The sequence below is a fragment of the Cetorhinus maximus genome, chromosome 30 (assembly GCF_964194155.1).
Source record: "Cetorhinus maximus chromosome 30, sCetMax3.hap1.1, whole genome shotgun sequence".
Classification (NCBI taxonomy): Eukaryota; Metazoa; Chordata; class Chondrichthyes; order Lamniformes; family Cetorhinidae; genus Cetorhinus; species Cetorhinus maximus.
The window spans coordinates 7,018,072-7,037,876 of record NC_135908.1 but is presented as its reverse complement, the minus strand read 5'-3'; the positions used below and the strand labels follow the sequence as shown (position 1 = coordinate 7,037,876).

Genomic DNA, 19,805 nt, shown 5'->3' with positions numbered 1-19,805 from the left:
ATGCCAGTGTTGTAGCTGTAATGGAACAGCTTGGCTAGGGGCACGGCAAGTTCTGGAGCACAATCTTCAGTACTATTGTCAGAGCCCATAGCTTTTGCAGTATCCAATTCCTTCAGCTGTTTCCTGATATCACCTGGAGCAAATTGAATTGGCTGAAGACTGGCATCTGTGATGCTGGGGACCTCTGGAGGAGGCCGAGATGGATCATCCACTCGACACTTCTAGCTGAAGATTGTTGCTGATGCTTCAGCCTTATCTGTTACCAATGGCACAAGGGTCAGTCGCCAGAGGGCTCAGATTTAGGACACAGTATATCTCATTTGATCAACAGAGGTGACATGAGGAAAGTAAAGTGTTTATGCAGCGAGTTGTTGTGATGCAGAGCTCTGGGGAAAGAGCAGGGAGTCACACTAGTTGGATAGCTCCACCAAAGAGCTGGCCACAGTTTCCAGATGTGCTGGGCTCCCCCATCATTGAAGATGGTGATATTTGTGGAACCTCCTTCTCCAGCGAGTTGTTTAATTGTCCACTACCATTCACGACTGGATGTGGCAACACTGCAGAGCTTAGATCGGTTAGCTTTGTATAGCACTTGCTGCTTATGCTGTTTGACACGCAAGTAGTCTTGTGTTCTTGCTTCACCAGGTTGACACCTCGTTTTTAGGTGTGCCTGGTGCTGCTCCTGGCATGCCCTCCTGCACTCTTCATTGAACCAGGGTTGACCCCCTGGCTTGATGGTAATGGTGGAGTGGGGGATATGCTGGGCCATGAGATTACAGATTGAGGTTGAGTACACTACAGACCACATATTTAACCAATAGGTGATATTAATGCTCCCTCAGTATTGGCTGATGCTGCTCTGCTGCTCTCTTACCTGCCTAGTGTGCCTCCAGCCTGGGTGTAGTATTTGTTATAGTCCAGTCGCAGCAAAAGCTGGGCCAGGTCAGAGTTAATCTGGTGATTGCGGACACTGGACAGGATCTTGAACAGCAAGGAAGACTGACGGCTAAAGCCCTAGGATTCACCAAAAATCAGAAAACAAATCAGCTATGGTATAAAGACACAGAGCGGGGGCAGGAGGGAGACAGGCAGAGCAGGGGAGGGTTGGGCAGAGAGAGAGAGCGCGAGAGCGAGAGAGCGAGAGCAAGAAATAAAGAGCAAGAATACTCCTCTTAATTTTAATCATCAGATGCTTCATAGCCAATAACTACTTTTTAAGATGGTCACTATCGTTGATAATTGTGCACAGCAAGATCCCACAAACAGCAAATATGATAAATAATCAATCTGCCCATTTTGGTTTGAGCTGAGAGAGGAATGTTAGCCTGTACACATTCTGCTCATCTTCAAATACCACCAGGGGATCTTTGACAACCACCTGAGCAGGCAGAAGAGGTTTCAACTTAGTATTCAAAAACAGCACCAAAAAGAGTACAGCTTAACCTTCATGGCTGCAATAAAATGTCAGCCTAGATCATGTGCTGAGGGGCTGGAGTTGGGCTCGAATCCCAACAGGCTTCTAGCTCAGAGGCAAGGAGCTAGCGCAGCCAGACAGGCACAGAAGGAATGACGTTTACAGTTCATCTCACCGTTACGAGCAGCTTCAGCTGAGAGATACCCCGCTCGTCCAGCGGCCCTGGGTTCTGACTGACCAGAGAACAGAAGTTGTGGCACAATTCGAGGATTTCATTCAGACAATGGAACACCTGCAGAGAATGGGAATAAGCACAGGAACGTCAAATGCTCTCCGTTCATCTAAAAAATAGAGATGAACAATGTATATATACCTCAAAGAACGCTAAGTTTTGAAAATCAGTCCAACTTGGCATTTCACTGTTACTGGACCCAACCTCCCCCCCACCACCGAATCCTATCGCTGGCCTCTGTCCTCTGTTCTTTCCTCCTCAGCCTCTTCCTCCCCACATTCTGAACTTGCTTATAAACTGTTAAAACTCTAACTTCTTGCAGTTGGTGTAAGGTCATAGAGCTGAAATGTTAACTCTTGTTTCTCTCTCCACAGATCGCTGCCAGACCAGCTGGAGCGCTTTCCAGTATTTTACGTCTTTATTTCAGATTTCCAGCATTTGTAGCAGAACCATAGGATTATACGGCACGGAAGGTGGTCATCTGGTCCACTGGAACTGTGGCCAGCTCTTTGGTGGAGCTATCCAACTAGTGTGACTCCCTGCTCTTTCCCCAGAGCTCTGCATCACAACAACTCGCTGCATAAACACTTTATTCTCCTCACGTCACCTCTGCCGATCAAATGAGATACACTGTGTCCTAAATCTGAGTCCTCTGGTTACCAGCCCTTGTGCCATTGGAAACACTTCTCCTTATTTACTCTAACAAAACCGTTCAGGATTTCTCAACCTTCTCCAACGTAAGGAGAACAATCCCAGCATCTGCAATTACAGCATGCAACTGAAGTCTTTCCTCCCTGGTAACATTCCAGTAAATCTCCTCTGCACTCTCTGTGGTGGTCCAGGCTTTAACACAATATTCCAGTTGAGGCCTAACCAGCGTTTTACAGGGGTTCACCATAACTTCCTTATTTTTAATACTCACCGGTTTAAGCAGGATGAATGACTGAGCCAGGAGATTGCTCAGGAAGTGATCGTGGGCCAGCCGAATGCTCTCGAAATCTCGGATAGAGTTTATTTCCTGGAGGAGCTGTGAGAACTGGGACTCAAGGACGTCCACCTGGGAAGGTACAAGTTGGTAGTTAACGTCGAAGGAAAAGCAAGTCTGGAGGTACGGCACAGCAAGGGGCTTCAAATCGCTCTGGGTGCTAATTTGCTTCGGGCTAATGATTGCACCTGGCAATCTGAATTCTCGACTCTTATCACTGAGCAGAGCTTTGCAAGATTCTAATTTAAACAAATGCAAACCACGTTATATTAATGGTGGAGTCATTATTCAGGAATATAACTTCATGCTTGAGTTATTAGACTGGGTCTCGTTGGAGTGGTTCTTCTCACAGACGGTGCTCCATTACTCACAGCTCCTCCTGCACCCTTCAGCCTGAGGAGGTTTTACACTGTAACCTGCTGGTTATGAGCTGATAACGGTGCATGAGGGAAACAGGCCATCTGGGACCTCGATGGACAGCGAGACTGACAGCGTAGCTCCTTAGCAAAAGGGGTTTAACCGCTGAGACAGAAAGGGATGGAAGAGGAGGGTTGATTAGAGACAGATGAGAAAGAGAGAGAGGCAAAGGAGGATTGGATTAAGAGAGATTTTAAAAAAAGAGACATCTGAGTGGATATTTGTCATACATGAGGCTGAACAGAGAGCTATCTGACCATGAGGAGGGCATCACTACTCAGTCCCGTTCTCATCAATGCAGGGGGTGTGGTCAGGAGTGATAAACCCAGCAGACTTTTTATTTCCCTCGAGAAAGGTTGTGGGTTTGGGGGGGAAAACGGAGGCAAATTGTAGAGCACCCCCAAACAACTGGCTGAAACAACAGAGGGTCAAATCTAGAATCTACCTGTTGTGTACTGTCCGGTACCACACACTGTATTTTACCGTCGGGGCATTCTTGCAAAGATTAGCAGAGGTTTAAAGATTAAGTGACACATTTTCAAAGAAGCAACACAATTCCCTTCTGTTCAGACTCAGAATAGAAGTAAATGGTATGTGCACATACAGATGTTTCTGCAACATGTGCACAGTAAACACAAAAAAGATGTATACCCGTCTCTTAATATTTGTAACCTGCATTTTGCTGCATTAATTGATCTCACCTGTTAAATTCCTCTTTTTGGAATGGTTATGCAGAATTCTACTGTTAACCCGCTGTCGGCTTCCCTGTGGCTCCCACAGTCATGATGATGGAGCTACTAATGTTCTGTGCCACTGCATCCCTGTGGGGTAGTGGTCCAAAAAGGCAAATCCTACAGTCAGTTACAGGCTAATTACATTGCTCTACATGGGCAGCTCACCAGCTTCTCTCTTTTGAGAAAGACCAGGTTCTCTCATTCTTAACTTTGCTTATTTCTTTACAAATTATCTGATTGTGATTTGTTGATGTTCTGTATAAAGCGTGACATAAAGGGATATAAAATTGGAAATATTACGCACGCACACACACAAGCGCGCGCACACACAAGTGCGCGCACACACAAGCGCGCGCACACACAAGCGCGCGCACACACAAGCGCGCGCACACACAAGCGCGCGCGCGCACACACAAGCGCGCGCACACACAAGCGCGCACACACACAAGCGCGCACACACACACACACACACCTCCTGCAACGCGTACAGGCAGAGGCTTTCTCTGTAAAACCATTTGTCAAATACTCCTTATGGGGAGCCATGTAATTCTAATTAATTGTAAACATGTTGAGATCATATTAACGGTCAGTAAACCACGAGTTTCATGCTCCAGGTCAGAACCTGGCATAAAATGCCCAGATTCATTTCTTCCTGTATTTAAAAAAAAGTTTGGCATCCCTAACAAAGTTTGAAATTTAGTGCCTAACGCTTTGGGGAAGAGAAAAGATAAATCGTGAGTGATGAGCAGGCTACGATACTAGAATATAGGCTGGAAGGCAAGATTCAGAATGGTCAAACTGAAGAAAGAATCTGTTATGTCTGAACAGGGCGAAGACGGTATGTGTTAATTAGCTCCCAGTAAGTTTAAAACAGAAAGTTTTGACCTACCTTTGCAAGGAATGTAACAACCCCAACTAAACGCTGGTGTGATTGTCAGAATGGGCACATTACAGATGAGGAAATGCATAACTTGGTGACTGAATCGACCAAACAGTATAAATTAAGTGACACCAGCAGTGAGAGAATAACTGGCTCAAAGTGAAAAGTGCTCTGCAGTATAACGGGGCGTGAAGGGATAATTGTAGGGTTTGAGAAAACAAGTCATGCTAAGTATGGGAACGGCTAGCTGCAATTCCCTCTGATTGCTGCTTTCCATGAAGGACTGAATTCAAACAGTGCATAAAAATAATGTTACACAAGCATGTCACCAGACAGACTAGCCCACCCTCCCATACACTGCAGCTTCCAACAACTGCTTGGATTCTCGACGCTCCTTTACGCTAGATTCAACTGCTTTTGCTTAACTAATCCTTATTATCCAAGATGTCTATTTTACACCTCTGTGGTTGCAAGTCCAGGTTCCTGAGTTGTCTGACACTTCTCAGTTTGGCCACTAAGGCAGCGACTTGCCTGAGGGAAGTACTGACTCCGTCCGTACCGCTCTGTAGCCTGTGCCGTTTCTACCTGCGGGGAAGAGCTACGTGGAGTGCTGTAACTCAATGAGGAGCGCTGCACGCCCTAAATAGGTGTGGAAATAAGTGTAATAAAATCAGTCACATATGGAAGTCTGGGGCCACAGTTAAAGTTGCCGTTATACAAAGAACTAAAACACTCATATTCATTACAGAAGGCAGGATTTTTTGAGAGCTTAGAATAAGACAACCGTCCAACCCATTGGAGGCCTCCCCTTTCACCATCCATTCATGACTGCCTCAGTCACTGTTACATCCAAAATCTCTATACACCCATCTTTACTCACAGGCGAATCAAGCAGGTCCTTTAATATCTCTCACTCCCCTTTATTTGATGTGCACTAATCTAATTCATTCAAAACACAAAGGGGAGAGAAGCTAATCAGCCTCATGCACTGTCTGATAGCACCACGAATGAGAAGGAAGTGGGGGGGGGTCTACCACTTGAGGTGGTGGTAGGGGAGAGAAAACAAAACACAACTCCCTAAAGCAATCAGGCAAGTTCCAGGCTTCCATGATCCATTGCTTCACGTGCACAAGTAACCTTGACCACCCTCTGATGTGTCCCAATCCCTTTAGGAACATGGGGCTGCATGGAAGCAGAAAAGACTGTCCATTCTTCAGCCCAGGATCTTTTCGATCGATCCAGAATGAAATTGTATAGCTGCCCACATCCCAGGGTGGTGGGAGGGAAATTAGATTTCAAAATCTAGATTGAGATTTGTGATTTTGAATTGGATTCATGCAACCTGCACTCAAGATGGGTAAACTTATTCTCTCGCTGTTATTTTAAGGACAACCCTTCCACACTTTCAACTTTCACCTGAATGAAGTGATTGAGTGTTGGCAAGCTATTGGAAAGTCAGCAGCTTTTCAGAGGAGGTTAACCATGTTCCCATCTGACTTGCTCTTTCCCAGAGGAGCTGGAAGCCAGGCTGATTTTTCTTCTGTCTATCTCAGGGGCAACGTGACTAATTGTAGTTAACCTGCTGCGGCCCACAGAGGGGATCAGCTAAGAGCAGCTCAGGCTCACAACTCAGGTCTCCAATGACCAAAGAGATTAGCATTGACAAAGTTGCAAATGGGAGTTACTGTTCACACGCTTGCATACATAATGTTTGAAACCAGGAGCGCCTGTTCATTTGATTTCCAGTTAAATGTCCTGCTGTGAGAGAGCTAGGTGGAGGGGAGATAAAATTACAGTACGGTAAGGTAGGGAAAGCGCATGTTGGCACCCATAGACCCCTTTCTTCTGACCAAACCCCACGTCAAAATCCTTGAAACCAGTAGGCATGGGTACATTGAATATTCAAATATTAGACACTGCCCTTCAACAGAGGCCTGAAATCCAGAGCAGGTCAGCTGGATGAAAATCTGCTGGCTGTAAGGGTTCCGCATGAAATGAGTTTGGGGAGCTTCAATCCAGCTCCGAATAGATTTCTGCACCAAAAATGAACAAAACAAAAACAGAATTACCTGGAAAAACTCAGCAGGTCTGGCAGCATCGGTGGAGAAGAAAACAGTTGACGTTGCGAGTCCTCATGACCCTTCGGCAGAACTGAAGTATAGTTAGGAGAGAGGTGATATTTCACCTCTCTCCTAACTATACTTCAGTTCTGTCGAAGGGTCATGAGGACTCGAAACGTCAACTGTTTTCTTCTCCACCGATGCTGCCAGACCTGCTGAGTTTTTCCAGGTAATTCCGTTTTTGTTTTGGATTTCCAGCATCCGCAGTAGCTTTTAGCTTTTTGTTTTTATCAAAAATTAACAAACTGGCCTGAACTTGGTGCTAAACTATCAATCGCGGCCGTAGTTGGCTGGTTTGGGGAAATAGGAAATCTGTAATAGGCATTTAACCTCATTGCAAAAACAAAGTGGCAACACAACATTTGCTCCCAGCTCCCACACAACTCCCATGTATTTTTTTCAATGCATTCAATGGATATGGGCTTCGCTGGCAGACCAGGCCCTCGATTTAACATCTCATCCAAAAGGCGGCGCCACCAACAGTGCAGTGCTCCCTCAGTACGATTTCCCCGGCCCTTCACGGAGCTGCTCCGGGACATTCCCAGCAAAAGCACGGGACAATTTGCCAGGAACACGTGACTCCATTAAGTCATAAAAATTGACTACATAAACAAATCTTCAGCTCATTTTCCAGCATGAAATAAGAGGAGCACTTTTAATACGTAATACCACGCACTCGCTGTACGTATCCACCCCTTCCCATTCAACGTTTGGTCCTGTAAAAATATTTGAGGCCATGCAAGGGGAGCTGTAACCTCGGAGCCGCAATCACAGGAAAGAAAAATTAAAAATAAGATGTGTAAATAAAAATACATGGAATGGTGCAAAAACCTTTCTCCTATCACGCATGGGGATTTATATTACGTAGGGACATGAGAAAGCCCTTGTAACCCTGTCCCATCGTTCACAGAGATCGAGGTTTACCTGTAACAAAAACAAAAAATAGCTGGAAAAACTCGGCAGGTCTGACAGCATCTGCGGAGAGGAACACAGCTAACGTTTCGAGTCCGTATCAAAACTGTTCGGATGAAGAGTCATCCGGACTCAAAACGTTAACTGCGTTCCTCTCCGCAGATGCTGTCAGACCTGCTGAGTTTTTCCAGCTATTTTTTGTTTTTGTTTCAGATTTCCAGCATCCGCAGTATTTTGCTTTTATCTTAAGGTTTACCTGTATCCTAGTTCCATATTCCTTAATAAACCTTGGCTGGAAAAAAATACATCAATCTTGAACTTAAAAATGATTGATTGAGCTGGCAACTACTGTTTTTTGTGGAAGGATGGGGAGAAGTGTTGCCCAACTTCTCGCTTGAATGGCCTGGCTCTCATTTTAAGGTTACCTGGTCCTAGATTCCCCAACCAGTGGAAAAAGTTTATCTCGATCTACCCTAGCAGTTCCTTTCAAAATCCTAAAAGCCTCTATCAAATTATTCTTTACCCTTCTATATACCAGGGAATGCCAGTCTAGTTTATGTAATCTCTCATGTTCTAACCCTTGGATCCCTGGTATTATATGGTGCTGAAGGTTCTTGCTTATTCTCTGTTACCTGGAGGTAGTACTGCAGGTTGTCCACGAGGAAAGCCATGTGATTCCTCAGTCGCCATTTGATGGCGTCTGACTTGTTGGAGGTGAGGTGTTTCCGCTGCATCTGCACAGCCCAGCAATGCTGCAGTTCCGCCTGCACTCGCCGCACGCTCAGCAGGTACTTGAAGACAATGTTGTATCTGAGAGGGAGAACGAGAGACACAGTGAGAAGTGCATGCAGAACCCAGCACCCTTGCACATCTTTCCCACTCCAGAGCACAGACTCCAGACTGACACTCCCATTGCAGTACCGAGGGGATGCTGTGCCATTGGAGGTGCTATCGTTCAGTTAAGATGTTAAACCAAAGTCCTGTCGGATCTCTCAATGGATGTAAAAGATCCCACGGCACTATTGAGTAGGAGTTCTCCCTGGCGCCCTGGCCAACATTCATTCCCCCGCCCCCCCAACCATCTGTAAAACAGAAGTCAGTCATTCCTGCCTCCACACTATCACAGACTTTCCCTCTGTTCTTTTCCCCTCCTCTTTCCATGTCTACTGATTATATCAATAACACTTTCTGGAAATGCCCTTGAAACAAATAGCAACAATGAAGGAAAAGAAGAAATGCACAAAGTAAACTTACTTTTCTAGCACGGCAGGTGTGAACAATATGTGCAAAGGCCACTGCACTTTGTACGAGAGTCCCAGAGCAGACCAGCCAGAAGTAGGGGCTTCACGAGGGGAAGATTCACGCAGGGAATTATCACGGCTTTGTGCTGCATCTGTGTTAAGTTGGGCGGGGATGATGGGGGAGTGAGGTGAAAAGAAAAGACAATAAACTGACAAGAAAACTATAACTGAGCACAAAATGAGCTCCACTGTCAATACGCGTACTTTAATTATTCACTTGAATAATCCGGATGAGACTGGAAAACGCACATCTGGACCTCAGGGCGAAGTCAGACTTGATTGTGAAGACTCTCAAGCTAACATACTGAATCAGCAACAACACTGGCATCTACCCGGCTATGTGGAAAATCGCCCAGGTATGTCCCGTACACAAAAAGCAGGACAAATCCAACCCGGCCAATTACCGCCCCATCAGTCTACTCTCCATCATCAGTAAAGAAATGGAAGGGGCCATCAACAGTGCTATCAAGCTGCACTTGCTTAGCAATAACCTGCTGATACCCAGTTTGGGTTCTGCCTGGGACACTCAGATCCTTACAACCTTAGTTCAAACATGGACAAAAGAGCTGAACTCCAGAGGTGAGGTGAGTGTGACTGCCCTTGACACCAAGGCAGCATTTGACCGAGTGTGGCATCAAGGAGCCCTAGCAAAACTGGGAAAGTCAATGGGAATCAGGGGGAAAACTCTACACTGGTTGGAGTCATACCTAGCACAAAGGAAGATGGTTGTGGTTGTTGGAGGTCAGTCATCCCAGCTCCAGGACATCACTGCAGGAGTTCCTCAGGGTAGTGTCCTCAGCCCAACCATCTTCAGCTATTTCATCAATTACCTTCCTTCCTTCCTGACGTCAGAGGTGGGGATGTTCGCTGATGATTGCACAACGTTCAGCACTTGGGCTGGCAACTAGCAAGTAACATTCGTGCTACACGAGTGCCAGTCAATGACCATCTCCAACAGGAGAGAATCTAACTATCAGCCCCTTGATGTTCAATGGCATTACCATCACTGAATCCCCCACTATCAACATCCTGGGGTTACCATTGACCAGAAACTGAACTGGACTAGCCATATAAATACTGTGGCTACAAGAGCAGGTCAGAGGCTGCGAAACGTGTGATGAGTAACACACCTCCTGACTCCCCAAAGCCTGTCCACCATCTACAAGGCACAAGTCAGGAATGTGATGGAATACTCCCCACTTGCCTGGATGAGTGCAGCTTCCACAACACTTGAGAAGCTTGACACCATCCAGGACAAAGCAGCCCACTCTACTGGCGTCCTGGATCATGACCCATGACACACAGGGTGGATCGTACAGAATCCATGACTTACTGACTGACGTCCATCTGTAATAGTTCTAGACTTAACATTAAATAATGTTTGTGCAGAATAACCAAGAGGAGCACGTGCCTCTTCCTACCTTTGAGGTCTTTGCCATGATACTCGACAGTGAGGTGCAGGAGTGGGAGTAGGTTGTCATCATCCAATAACACTTTGTGCGCTGATTTCTGAAATGCTACATTGACATCTGAAATGGGGTGTTGGAGACGAGGAGGAAAAACAATTCATAAGAAATTAAACCAGCCTATTTGCTCTCACATCTAAAAGGAGCTAGATTATAACTTGATAGTGAATATTAGAGTAAATATATTTTTACTGAAACCAAGGCAGAACTGCTGTAACACAGAAATTGGCCCAATAGAACCATGTTGATGTTCATGCTTTCACTATTCCTCGTCTCACCCTATTGACATACCATTCCAATCCTTTCTCCCTCATGTTTTTCAAACTTCCCCTTAAATGTATCTATATGATTTGCCTCAACCACTCCCTGTGGTAGAGAGTTCCACATCCTCACCACTATTGGATGACCATCTTATACTGATGGCTCCTAGTATTGGTCACCCAGCAAGTGCCGTGATATTCTTCACTCTCTGGCTCCAGGAGGATGACCTCCCCAGTTGATGGCCAATTTAAGGCTGACCACATCTCTCTGGGGCTAACAGACCCTGTACTCCTGTAGCTTCTGTGATGCCATGGCTCAGGTTTCCTGCTTGTTGTTTTCTATGTGGCCCCTAGGCGTACAGAACTGCGGTTGAACCTCAGACTTTCTAGTCTATGTGACTCAGAGTCCCACAACATTCACTGTTGGGTTCCGGCTCTAATTAACTCATGAGACATCAGTTCATTCATTGCTTGGTTATCGAAAATCCATGAACTGATGTCTCGTGAGTTAATTAGAGTCGGAACCCAACAGTGAATGTCTTGGGACTGAGTCACATAGACTAGAAGGTCTGAGGTTCAACCTCAGTTCTGTACGTCTAGGGGCCACATAGAAAACAACAAGCAGGAAACCTGAGCCATGGCATCACAGAAGCTACAGGAGTACAGGGTCTGTTAGCCCCAGAGAGATGTGGTCAGTCTTGATGTGGCTACCAGCTGGGGAGGCCATCCTCCCGGAGTCAGTGAGTGAAGAATATCAAGGCATCTCATGATAAGCTTCTTTTTAATTTCAGAGATTTCCAGTGAAAGTCTCAGTGCAGCAGTGAACAACAATATTCATTTGCAAAACTGAACTGGACTAGCCATATAAATACTGCGGCTGCAAGAGCAGGTCAGAGGCTGGGAATCCTGCGATGAGTAACTCACCTCCTGACTCCCCAAAGCCTGTCCACCATCTACAAGGCACAAGTCAGGAGTGTGATGGAATACTCCTCCCCACTTGCCTGGATCAGTGCTGCTCCAACAACACTTAAGAAGCTTGACACTGTCCAGGACAAAGCAGCCCCCTTGATTGGCACCACATCCACAAACATTCAACCCCTCCATCACCGACACACAGTAGCAGCAGTGTGTACCATCTACAAGATGCACTGCAGGAATTTACCAAGGTTCCTTTGACAGCATCTTCCAAACCCACAACCATTACCATCTAGAAGGACAAGGGCAGCAGATACATGGGAACATCACCACCTGGAGGTCCCCCTCCAAGTAGCTCACCATCCTGACTTGGAAATATATCACCATTCCTTCACTGTGGCTGGGTCAAAATCCTGGAACTCCCTCCCTAACAGCACTGTGGGTGTGACTACACCACAGGGCTTGTAGCAGTTCAAGAAGGCAGCACACCACCACCTTCTCAAGGGTAGCTAGGGATGGGCAATAAAAGCTGGCCTAGCCAGCAAAGCCCACATCCCATGACTGAATAAAACCAAAAAAAAAAAAAAATTTTTTTCTTAAATGTTCATTTAAACATTCACAGAGACCAGTGGGAAAAGAGCTGGAACCCAACAGTGAATGTCTTGGGATTGAGTCACAGAGACTAGAAGGTCTGAGGTTCAACCTCAGTTCTGTACGTCTAGGGGCCACATAGAAGACAACAAGCAGGAAACCTGAGCCATGGCATTACAGAAGCTACAGGAGTACAGGGTCTGTTAGCCCCAGAGAAATGTGACTGAAGGCATGGTCATGGAGTTAGCTTTTGAGGAGTCTTCTGAAAGCATGAAGAAAGGCAGAAAGACAAAGAGATTTATCAGAGGCGCTTCCAGAGTTTAAAGCCTCATTAATCTAAAAAGATAAAGCAGAAAACAGTGAAGCCAAACTTGGGTTCCAGAGCTTTGAGGTCCTGGGCAAGAATAGGTTTGAGAGAGAAAACAGTCAAAGGTCTCAAATTCATGCGGTGAGCAGGAACATAGGAATAGGAGACCATTCAGCCCCTCTAACCATTCATGCTGATCTATATCCTAATTCCACCCACCTACCCACCTTGGCTTCATTCCTCTTAATACACCTAAATAGCAAAAATCTACTGAGTTGAGATTTAAGAGTAGAGAGAGGGAGGTGAAGGAGCCTGCGAGGCAGTATATTTGGAGCACAATCATGTAAGCTCCGTTACATTACTTTGACAAAGTATCTGTGGGCATTAATTTCCTCTGTCTAGAGACATTTTAAATAAATGCAGGAGGATGCCTTCTGCTCAGTATGTCTAGTGAAATTGTGATTTCAGAGTTTTTCCACGCGGTGTCAAGGGAATCATCTGATATTCAGAAAACGCACCTGGTAACACTAGCATTCTGTTCCCAACACCAGCACCCCCCTCCCTCCTGTTAGTAATCTTACTTTACCATGTTCGGTGACTGCAGTTGGTGGAGTCTTCAGTAAATGCTGTGCACTGTCGATGAAAGCCTGAAAGAGTTCCCCTCGACCCAGCAGATAGAAATCTTTGATGATCTGTAAAACACCCCAGGACAGATCCAACAATATTTAGTGAAACCTACACCTGTTAGTCAATGGCTTTTAACTTGTATTTACCAATGCAGCAGAAGAAATGCAAGGGAAGTAAAGTAAACAGCTCAGTGCTGATCTCTAGTCCTCCCCATAAATGACAAGCAATTTTCTTTTGAGGGACCCAAGTGAAGAGCTAAGGCTCGTCACACAGGACATACCAATGTTGAAGACAGGAGCTGTGGTACATTAAGTTACCACATTAAGGTACATTAGTTAGCGCTAAGGGAGAATACTAATAGCCTGAAATGGGGCATATGGCATAGTTTTGAGATAACAGTCTTAGTCTTGACTCAGTGGTAGCGCTATCGCATCGGAGTTCAAGTCCCACTCCAGAGACATGAACACATAATCTAGGCCAGCACTCTCACTGCAGTACTAAGGGAGTGCTGCACTGTCAGAGGTGCCAGCTTTCCAGTGAGATGTTAAATCTTTTTTTTTTTAATTCATTCATGGGATGTGGGCATCGCTGGCTAGGCCAGCATTTATTGCCCATCCCTAATTGCTCTGTTTAGGGGATATTTAAGAGTCAACCACATTGCTGTGGGTCTGGAGTCACACGTTGGCCAGACCAGGCAAGGACAGCAGATTTCCTTCCCTGAAGGACATTAGTGAACCAGATGGGTTTTTACAACAATCGACAATGGTTTCATGGTCATCATTAGACTTTTAATTCCAGATTTTTATTGAATTCAAATTCCACCATCGGCCGTGGCGGGATTCAAACCTGGGTCCCCAGGGCATTACCCTGGGTCTCTGGATTATTAGTCCAACGACAAAACCACTACACCATCGCTTCCCCTAAAGGCCCCATCTGCTCTTTAGATGGACATAAAAGAGCCCATGCAACTGTTTTGGAGAAGAGTCTGGGAGTTCCCCGGTGTCCTCATTAGTATTTCGCCCCCAAACAACATTACTAAAATATTATCAAGACATTTATCTCATTACTGTTCATGGTACCTTGATGTACGCACAATTAGTTAGTGTTTCCCTGTATTACTATATAACTACATTTCATTGGCCGTCAGCACTTTAGGATGTCCTGAGGTTGTGAAAGAAGTTATATAAATGAAAGTTCTTTCCTCTTAGGACGGAAGGAGTGGGGTGAAAAGTGGTCAGCAGGACTTATTTGGGGCTGGGATATGGGCAGCAGCTCCCTGGTTGAGGCTGTGGAATATGTATCTAGGGAAGCGCAGTGGGATATGAAGCCTGGAGATAATGATAAAATGGATGAGGGTTTCAGCAGCTGTTGGACTGAGATAGCGATGGAAGAGCGACAATATATTGTCTTGTTAAATACTTCTTAATTGTGAAATAAAAGTTTCTATTGTGAGTGTTGAAACTGCAGAGTCTTTTTGGAAACAATTATCCACATATATGTCGGAGAAAAACTAGTCAACAATGTGTCACATTTATATAATCCTAAAGATTTAGCATCTCGAAAGCTGCAAATGTAGCCTTGAATTAAATAGCACATTCAGTGTAAATATAGTGGAAGCTTTTCATTAAATATTAATAAGTACTGGGCATTACTGCAGGTAGCGGCTTTGCATCTGAACTGCATCTAACTTGCAGCATCATAGCTTCACAAACAGAAACAGCTAATTCTCCCTTTTTAAAAAAAACTTTTCAAGCTTTTGTGAATTTGCAATGTAGAAAAGTGAAGGCCCTTAGTACTGGGGGAAACAAATACTGTACTTCCTAGTTCCACCATCAGGTGTCAGTATCAAGCACTTTCAGATGAGTTAAAGCATGAATTAAATGCAGGGTAAAGCTCGTCCTACTCTGTGCATCCCAACAACGTGCATCCGCTCCAACCTTAGGCGGTGGAATTTTACACCGGCGGGACTTTACGGTGCTGCCGAAGTCAACGGGCCATTTGAACGGCTCGCTGCATTTTACAGCCCTGGCCCCGCCCCCAGCGTGACAGAGTTATAAAACTCTGCCCGAGGGCAGTTCCCTTTACTGCAGCTGAGAGACATTTTTCCATTTTCTCCACTTGTCAGCTTTTGGCCGCAATGAATGGGAATGAAAACTCAGTTCCAACTGAAAGAACAAACTTTCATTGATATGATTAGTGCTGAATTGAATTAAGATAGCTTTGTTATTTAAGAGATTGAGAACAATCAAACTCAATTCATCCAACATAGAAAGAATGCAAGCTTGCATATATTATGTCATATCATTTCAAAGTACCTTGGATTAAATGGCACTCTTCGTGCAGCACTGACGGAGTACCGCGTTGTCAGAGATGCCACTTTCGGTTGAGATGTTAAACTGAGGACCCCACCTGTCCTCTAAGGTGAATGCAAAAGATCCCATGGCACTATCTCAAAGAGATCAGGGGAGTTGCCCCTGATGTCCTGGCCAATATTTATGCCTCAACCAACCTCACTAAAACAGATCATCTGGTCATAATCACACTGCTGTTTGTGAGAACTTGCCGCGTGCAAATTGGCTGCTGTGTTTCCTACATTACAATAGTGACTACAGTTCAAAAATATTCCAATGGCTGTAAAGAGCTTTGGGATATCCTGAGGTTATGAAAGGCACTATATAAATGTAAGCCTTTCATTTTACAATAAATAACTGTTAACACGCGATACAGGGGGAGGCAGTGGCATTGTTGCTGGACTAGTATTCCAGCAACCCAGGGTAATGCTCTGGGGACCCGGGTTCGAATTCCACCACAGCAGATGGTGACATTTGAATTCAATAAAAATCTGGAATTAAAAGTCTGATGATGACCATGAAACTATTGCCGATTGTTGTAAAAATCCATCTGGTTCACTAGTGTCCTTCAGGGAAGGAAATCGGCCGTCCTTACCTGGTCTGGCCGACATGTGACTCCAGACCCACAGCAACATGATTGACTCTTAAATGCCCTTTGGGTAATAAATGCTGGCCTAACCAGTGACACCCATATCCCATGGACGAATTTTAAATAGGGCAGATGTAAGACTGGATCTGAACATGAGTCCAAAAGTAAAGTCAGTAACTGTTTTGGGATCTGTTAAAAGCAGCATAATTAAGAATGACAGACAAGCTGAATAGTTGACTGCTGGTTAGTCTCACCTTAAGTTGTCCCAATAGTCCAGCCTCTTCCACCACCAACTTCCATAGATGCTGGTTATACACAAAGAGAAACACGGGGTTACTCAAAGCTCTGAAATAACCATCTGATTGGAGATGGAATATAGGAGTGCACCAGCACCCGCTGCAAGGGCCATAGGAACAGAGACACGACCCAATGGTTATCCTAAAAATGTCACCTCAGCTCAACTACACGCCTAGAGTCTCCCCCAGCCCACCCCAACTTTCCTGAAGGCACTAACCCCTTGTTGCAGTGTGGTCCCATAGCTGTGGCATTGGCAAGCCAGCCTTCCAGTAAGCAGCAAATTATCTTTCTTCAAGCTTGACCATAAAATGGTGATTGTGGGGGCATCATAGCCGAGTCTAATTCTGTCCCCATCCAAAATCCATGAAAAGACTCTTGACCAGATTTTCACCATGTTGAGGACCCTCTCCATTGCGGTGAAAGTAGCAGACGAGGAAATTCTAACTCCCGCCTCCAAACAGGGCACTTCCTATTTTCGTGGTGGGGGTGGGGGACTGGAGGCAGGACTGGAGTTGGGTCAGGGTTCACATATGCACGGTTTACAGAGGCAGCCGGCCATTTTAATCACCAGCTGCCTCCAGTGACGTGGGATTTTGGTCGGCCAGGAATATGAAAGCTGAAGTATGCAGATTAGACCAGGAAAGAGCTGGTCTGAACTTGGTGGATCCGTTTTGGGCACCCTTTTGGATATGATCCCAGGACATCTTTGGGAGAGGTAAGGCACCCTTTGGGGTTAAAAGTAAACGTGTGTAAACAATTGCACGTAAAAAGTGCATTAACTCATTAGAATTGTCAAAGCTGTCAAAGAATACTAGGTTTGTTGACATGGAGAGGGTAAGGGCATGAGTTGGGGTGAGTTGGCATTAAGTTGGCATAGGGGCTCTTAAGGGACATAGGATGGGTAGAGAGGCATGGGTTGGTATAGGGGATATGAGGGGCCATGAGGTGGCATAGGTTGGATGGTTGGGGCATGGGGAGTGTTTGGGGGGTTGTGAAGGGTGGGCACTGAGGGATGAGGTCTGTTTTTTTGTTTTAATCCTTTTTTAAAATTTAAATCGATAAGATGCCGGAGAACAGAGGCAGGTCTTCCGCCCAGCTTGCCTCTGCATCCGGCAGCCTCCGCACTCGCTCTGGGGGCAGCAGGCTTGCCTTCTAATCCAACCCAGCCCACCACCCCACCCCCGGAATGAAAATCCCAACTGCAGACGGCTGTTTTTAAAGGTCAGATTCGCAGAGCCAGAAATTCGACAGCCTCTACACACCTGACCCAGGGGCAAAAATCTGGGTCTCTCTCTCTCTTGCAGAGATTTTTGAATAGGAATGAGGAGCATTAACCGTGACTAATTTTACCCAACTTTGACCAAAGAGTATGAAGGTCAAGAGTATGAAGCTGTAAGCATCTTTGCCTTTTATTTGAATTACAGAATTTTAAAACCCTCCCATCCTACTGCCCCTCCTTTGATAACATTGTGAGCAGCTAACGCAGCACAGTCTGGGACCCTCCTGGTCCGTAGGGTTTAGCACCAAACACAGGCCTGGATTTACTCATTAAGACATCAGGATGAACTCAGGTCAGCAGCCTCATGCATCAGCGTGCATGCTGGTAAACGCTATGGCTAGAATAATGTACGACTGCATCAGCATAAACCCCTCCAATTAATCTGACGATTTCCCCCTTTCTTACCTCAGCCACCGTGCTTCTGATCCTGTCTATCAGATTTTCAAAATCCACGAGATTGAAAAGGGGCTGTTGTTTGAGCGTATGCAGTTCTGCTGCAAAGGTATCCTCCTGGTTCTTTAAAATGGACCCTGCAGAACACACACAGAAAGTCCAGCATTAACAGGCTCTGTAGGGAAGGAAAAAAAACATCGACAGCACCACCTGCGTATGGGAAATTTAATTTAATTTAACCAATCTTGTACTGCAATTTTTCACAAAATGCCTGTAAGTCAGGTTAATCATTGGAAATAAGGTGTAACTAGCCATTTAAATCACTGCACATTTCTAGCATTTTCTGTTTCTATTTAAAATAAGAAGGATCTGCTGCTAATCCCTTCCACCGAGCTCTCCTGAACTTATCACTGTTTATTTAAACTAGCCCTTGCGATGTAGGTGATGCTGTTGAGGCCACATTTATTTTCCATCTCTAGGTGCTCTAAGAGGGTGGTGGTAGAAACTGATCTTACAAGTGTAGCTTGTCAGACCACACAGTGCACTTGGCGAGAGATCAGCTGTCCCAGCAAAAGGATCAGAGATCAAACCAGTGGCTTTCCCAGCCTGGCACGTTGGGGAAGCACGTTGGGCGCTGCAGCGGCCCACTGAACGTCAGACAAAGTCCAAACACTGAGCCCTACCCGCACGGGTGTGATTCACGTTCTGATTCTCAAACATCTGCACGGACTCTCCCACAAACAGGATCTTCTCTGCCACCCTCACGGGGATGTATGAGGGCAGCATCTCAGCTCGCAGTGAAAACTGCTTCAGAGACGTAGCCAGCATGTTCTCCTCTTCAATTAGCCGCTATCAGAAAGATACAAAATAGTCAGCACATGGTACAACATGGCATTGTCCAATCAATTACATACCATCACCAAATACAAAGCAAATTATCAGGACAGCCCTCCCGTGCAGGACCTGCGTAGCGAGAAAACTTGCAGTTATATAAGGATCTTTTGGGTCCTCACAACTCACAACTACTAAGTACTTTTTGAAGAATGGTCCCTATTGTAATCTACGGAAAAGTCTTTTTTTTTTCCCTCAAAATAAGCCCAAAAACATTTTAACACACAGTTAATTAATCTGAAGTGCAGCAACTATTGATATGTAGGAAACTATGACAGCCTTTATGCACAAAGCAATGAGACCCTTTGAATATTCCCATGAGATCGCTAGCATCTGCTGGCAACTGGATCAATACTCCGCTCTCAAATAACCCCCATCAAAATCAGACCTTCAATTAATTCACTGCAGTTTGTGGGATCATTCTGTGCTGTTGCATGTGCCTACATAACGTATGTCACTGCACTCGAATCACTCTGCGCGGAGGGTGATGTGAACTCACATCAATGAGAAGCAGGTTATCACATGCTGTTTGTGGGACCTTGCTGTGCTGACAGGCACAGGCAAACAGGCTGCCACCTCTCCCACGTTAAAAAAGGAAAAGGAAGATTTGCCTGTATATAGCACTTTTCACTGCTTCTGGGCTGAAGCACTTTCTGAAGTGTATTCACTGTTGTAATGTAGAAAATGCAGCAGCCAATCTGCAAATTCCCCAAACGACCTGATAATGTGTTTTATTTTGTGCTCTTGAATAAAGGATAAATATTGGACGCAGGACTCCAGGGATAACTCCCCTGTTCTTTTTTCAAAATAGTGTCACCGGATCTTTTGCATCTACCCGAGCAGG

General features: G+C 45.4%; 1 protein-coding gene across 2 annotated transcripts in view; it reads right to left on the bottom strand.

Moving 5' to 3' along the window:
- Positions 1–19,805, bottom strand: part of tubgcp4 (tubulin gamma complex component 4) — a 52,803-nt gene that overhangs the window by 11,225 nt on the left and 21,773 nt on the right. The window contains exons 8-18 of one of the 2 annotated variants that reach the window (XM_078532326.1): positions 18,754–18,919; positions 18,083–18,207; positions 16,356–16,406; positions 13,121–13,226; positions 10,417–10,524; positions 8,949–9,087; positions 8,327–8,504; positions 5,194–5,301; positions 2,569–2,703; positions 1,590–1,706; positions 875–1,014 (exon numbers count right to left, since the gene is read on the bottom strand). In XM_078532326.1, coding sequence (XP_078388452.1) covers positions 875–1,014; positions 1,590–1,706; positions 2,569–2,703; positions 5,194–5,301; positions 8,327–8,504; positions 8,949–9,087; positions 10,417–10,524; positions 13,121–13,226; positions 16,356–16,406; positions 18,083–18,207; positions 18,754–18,919 — 1,373 coding nt within the window. The remainder of the gene's footprint in view (positions 1–874; positions 1,015–1,589; positions 1,707–2,568; positions 2,704–5,193; positions 5,302–8,326; positions 8,505–8,948; positions 9,088–10,416; positions 10,525–13,120; positions 13,227–16,355; positions 16,407–18,082; positions 18,208–18,753; positions 18,920–19,805) is intronic. The other variant, XM_078532327.1, reaches the window with a different exon arrangement.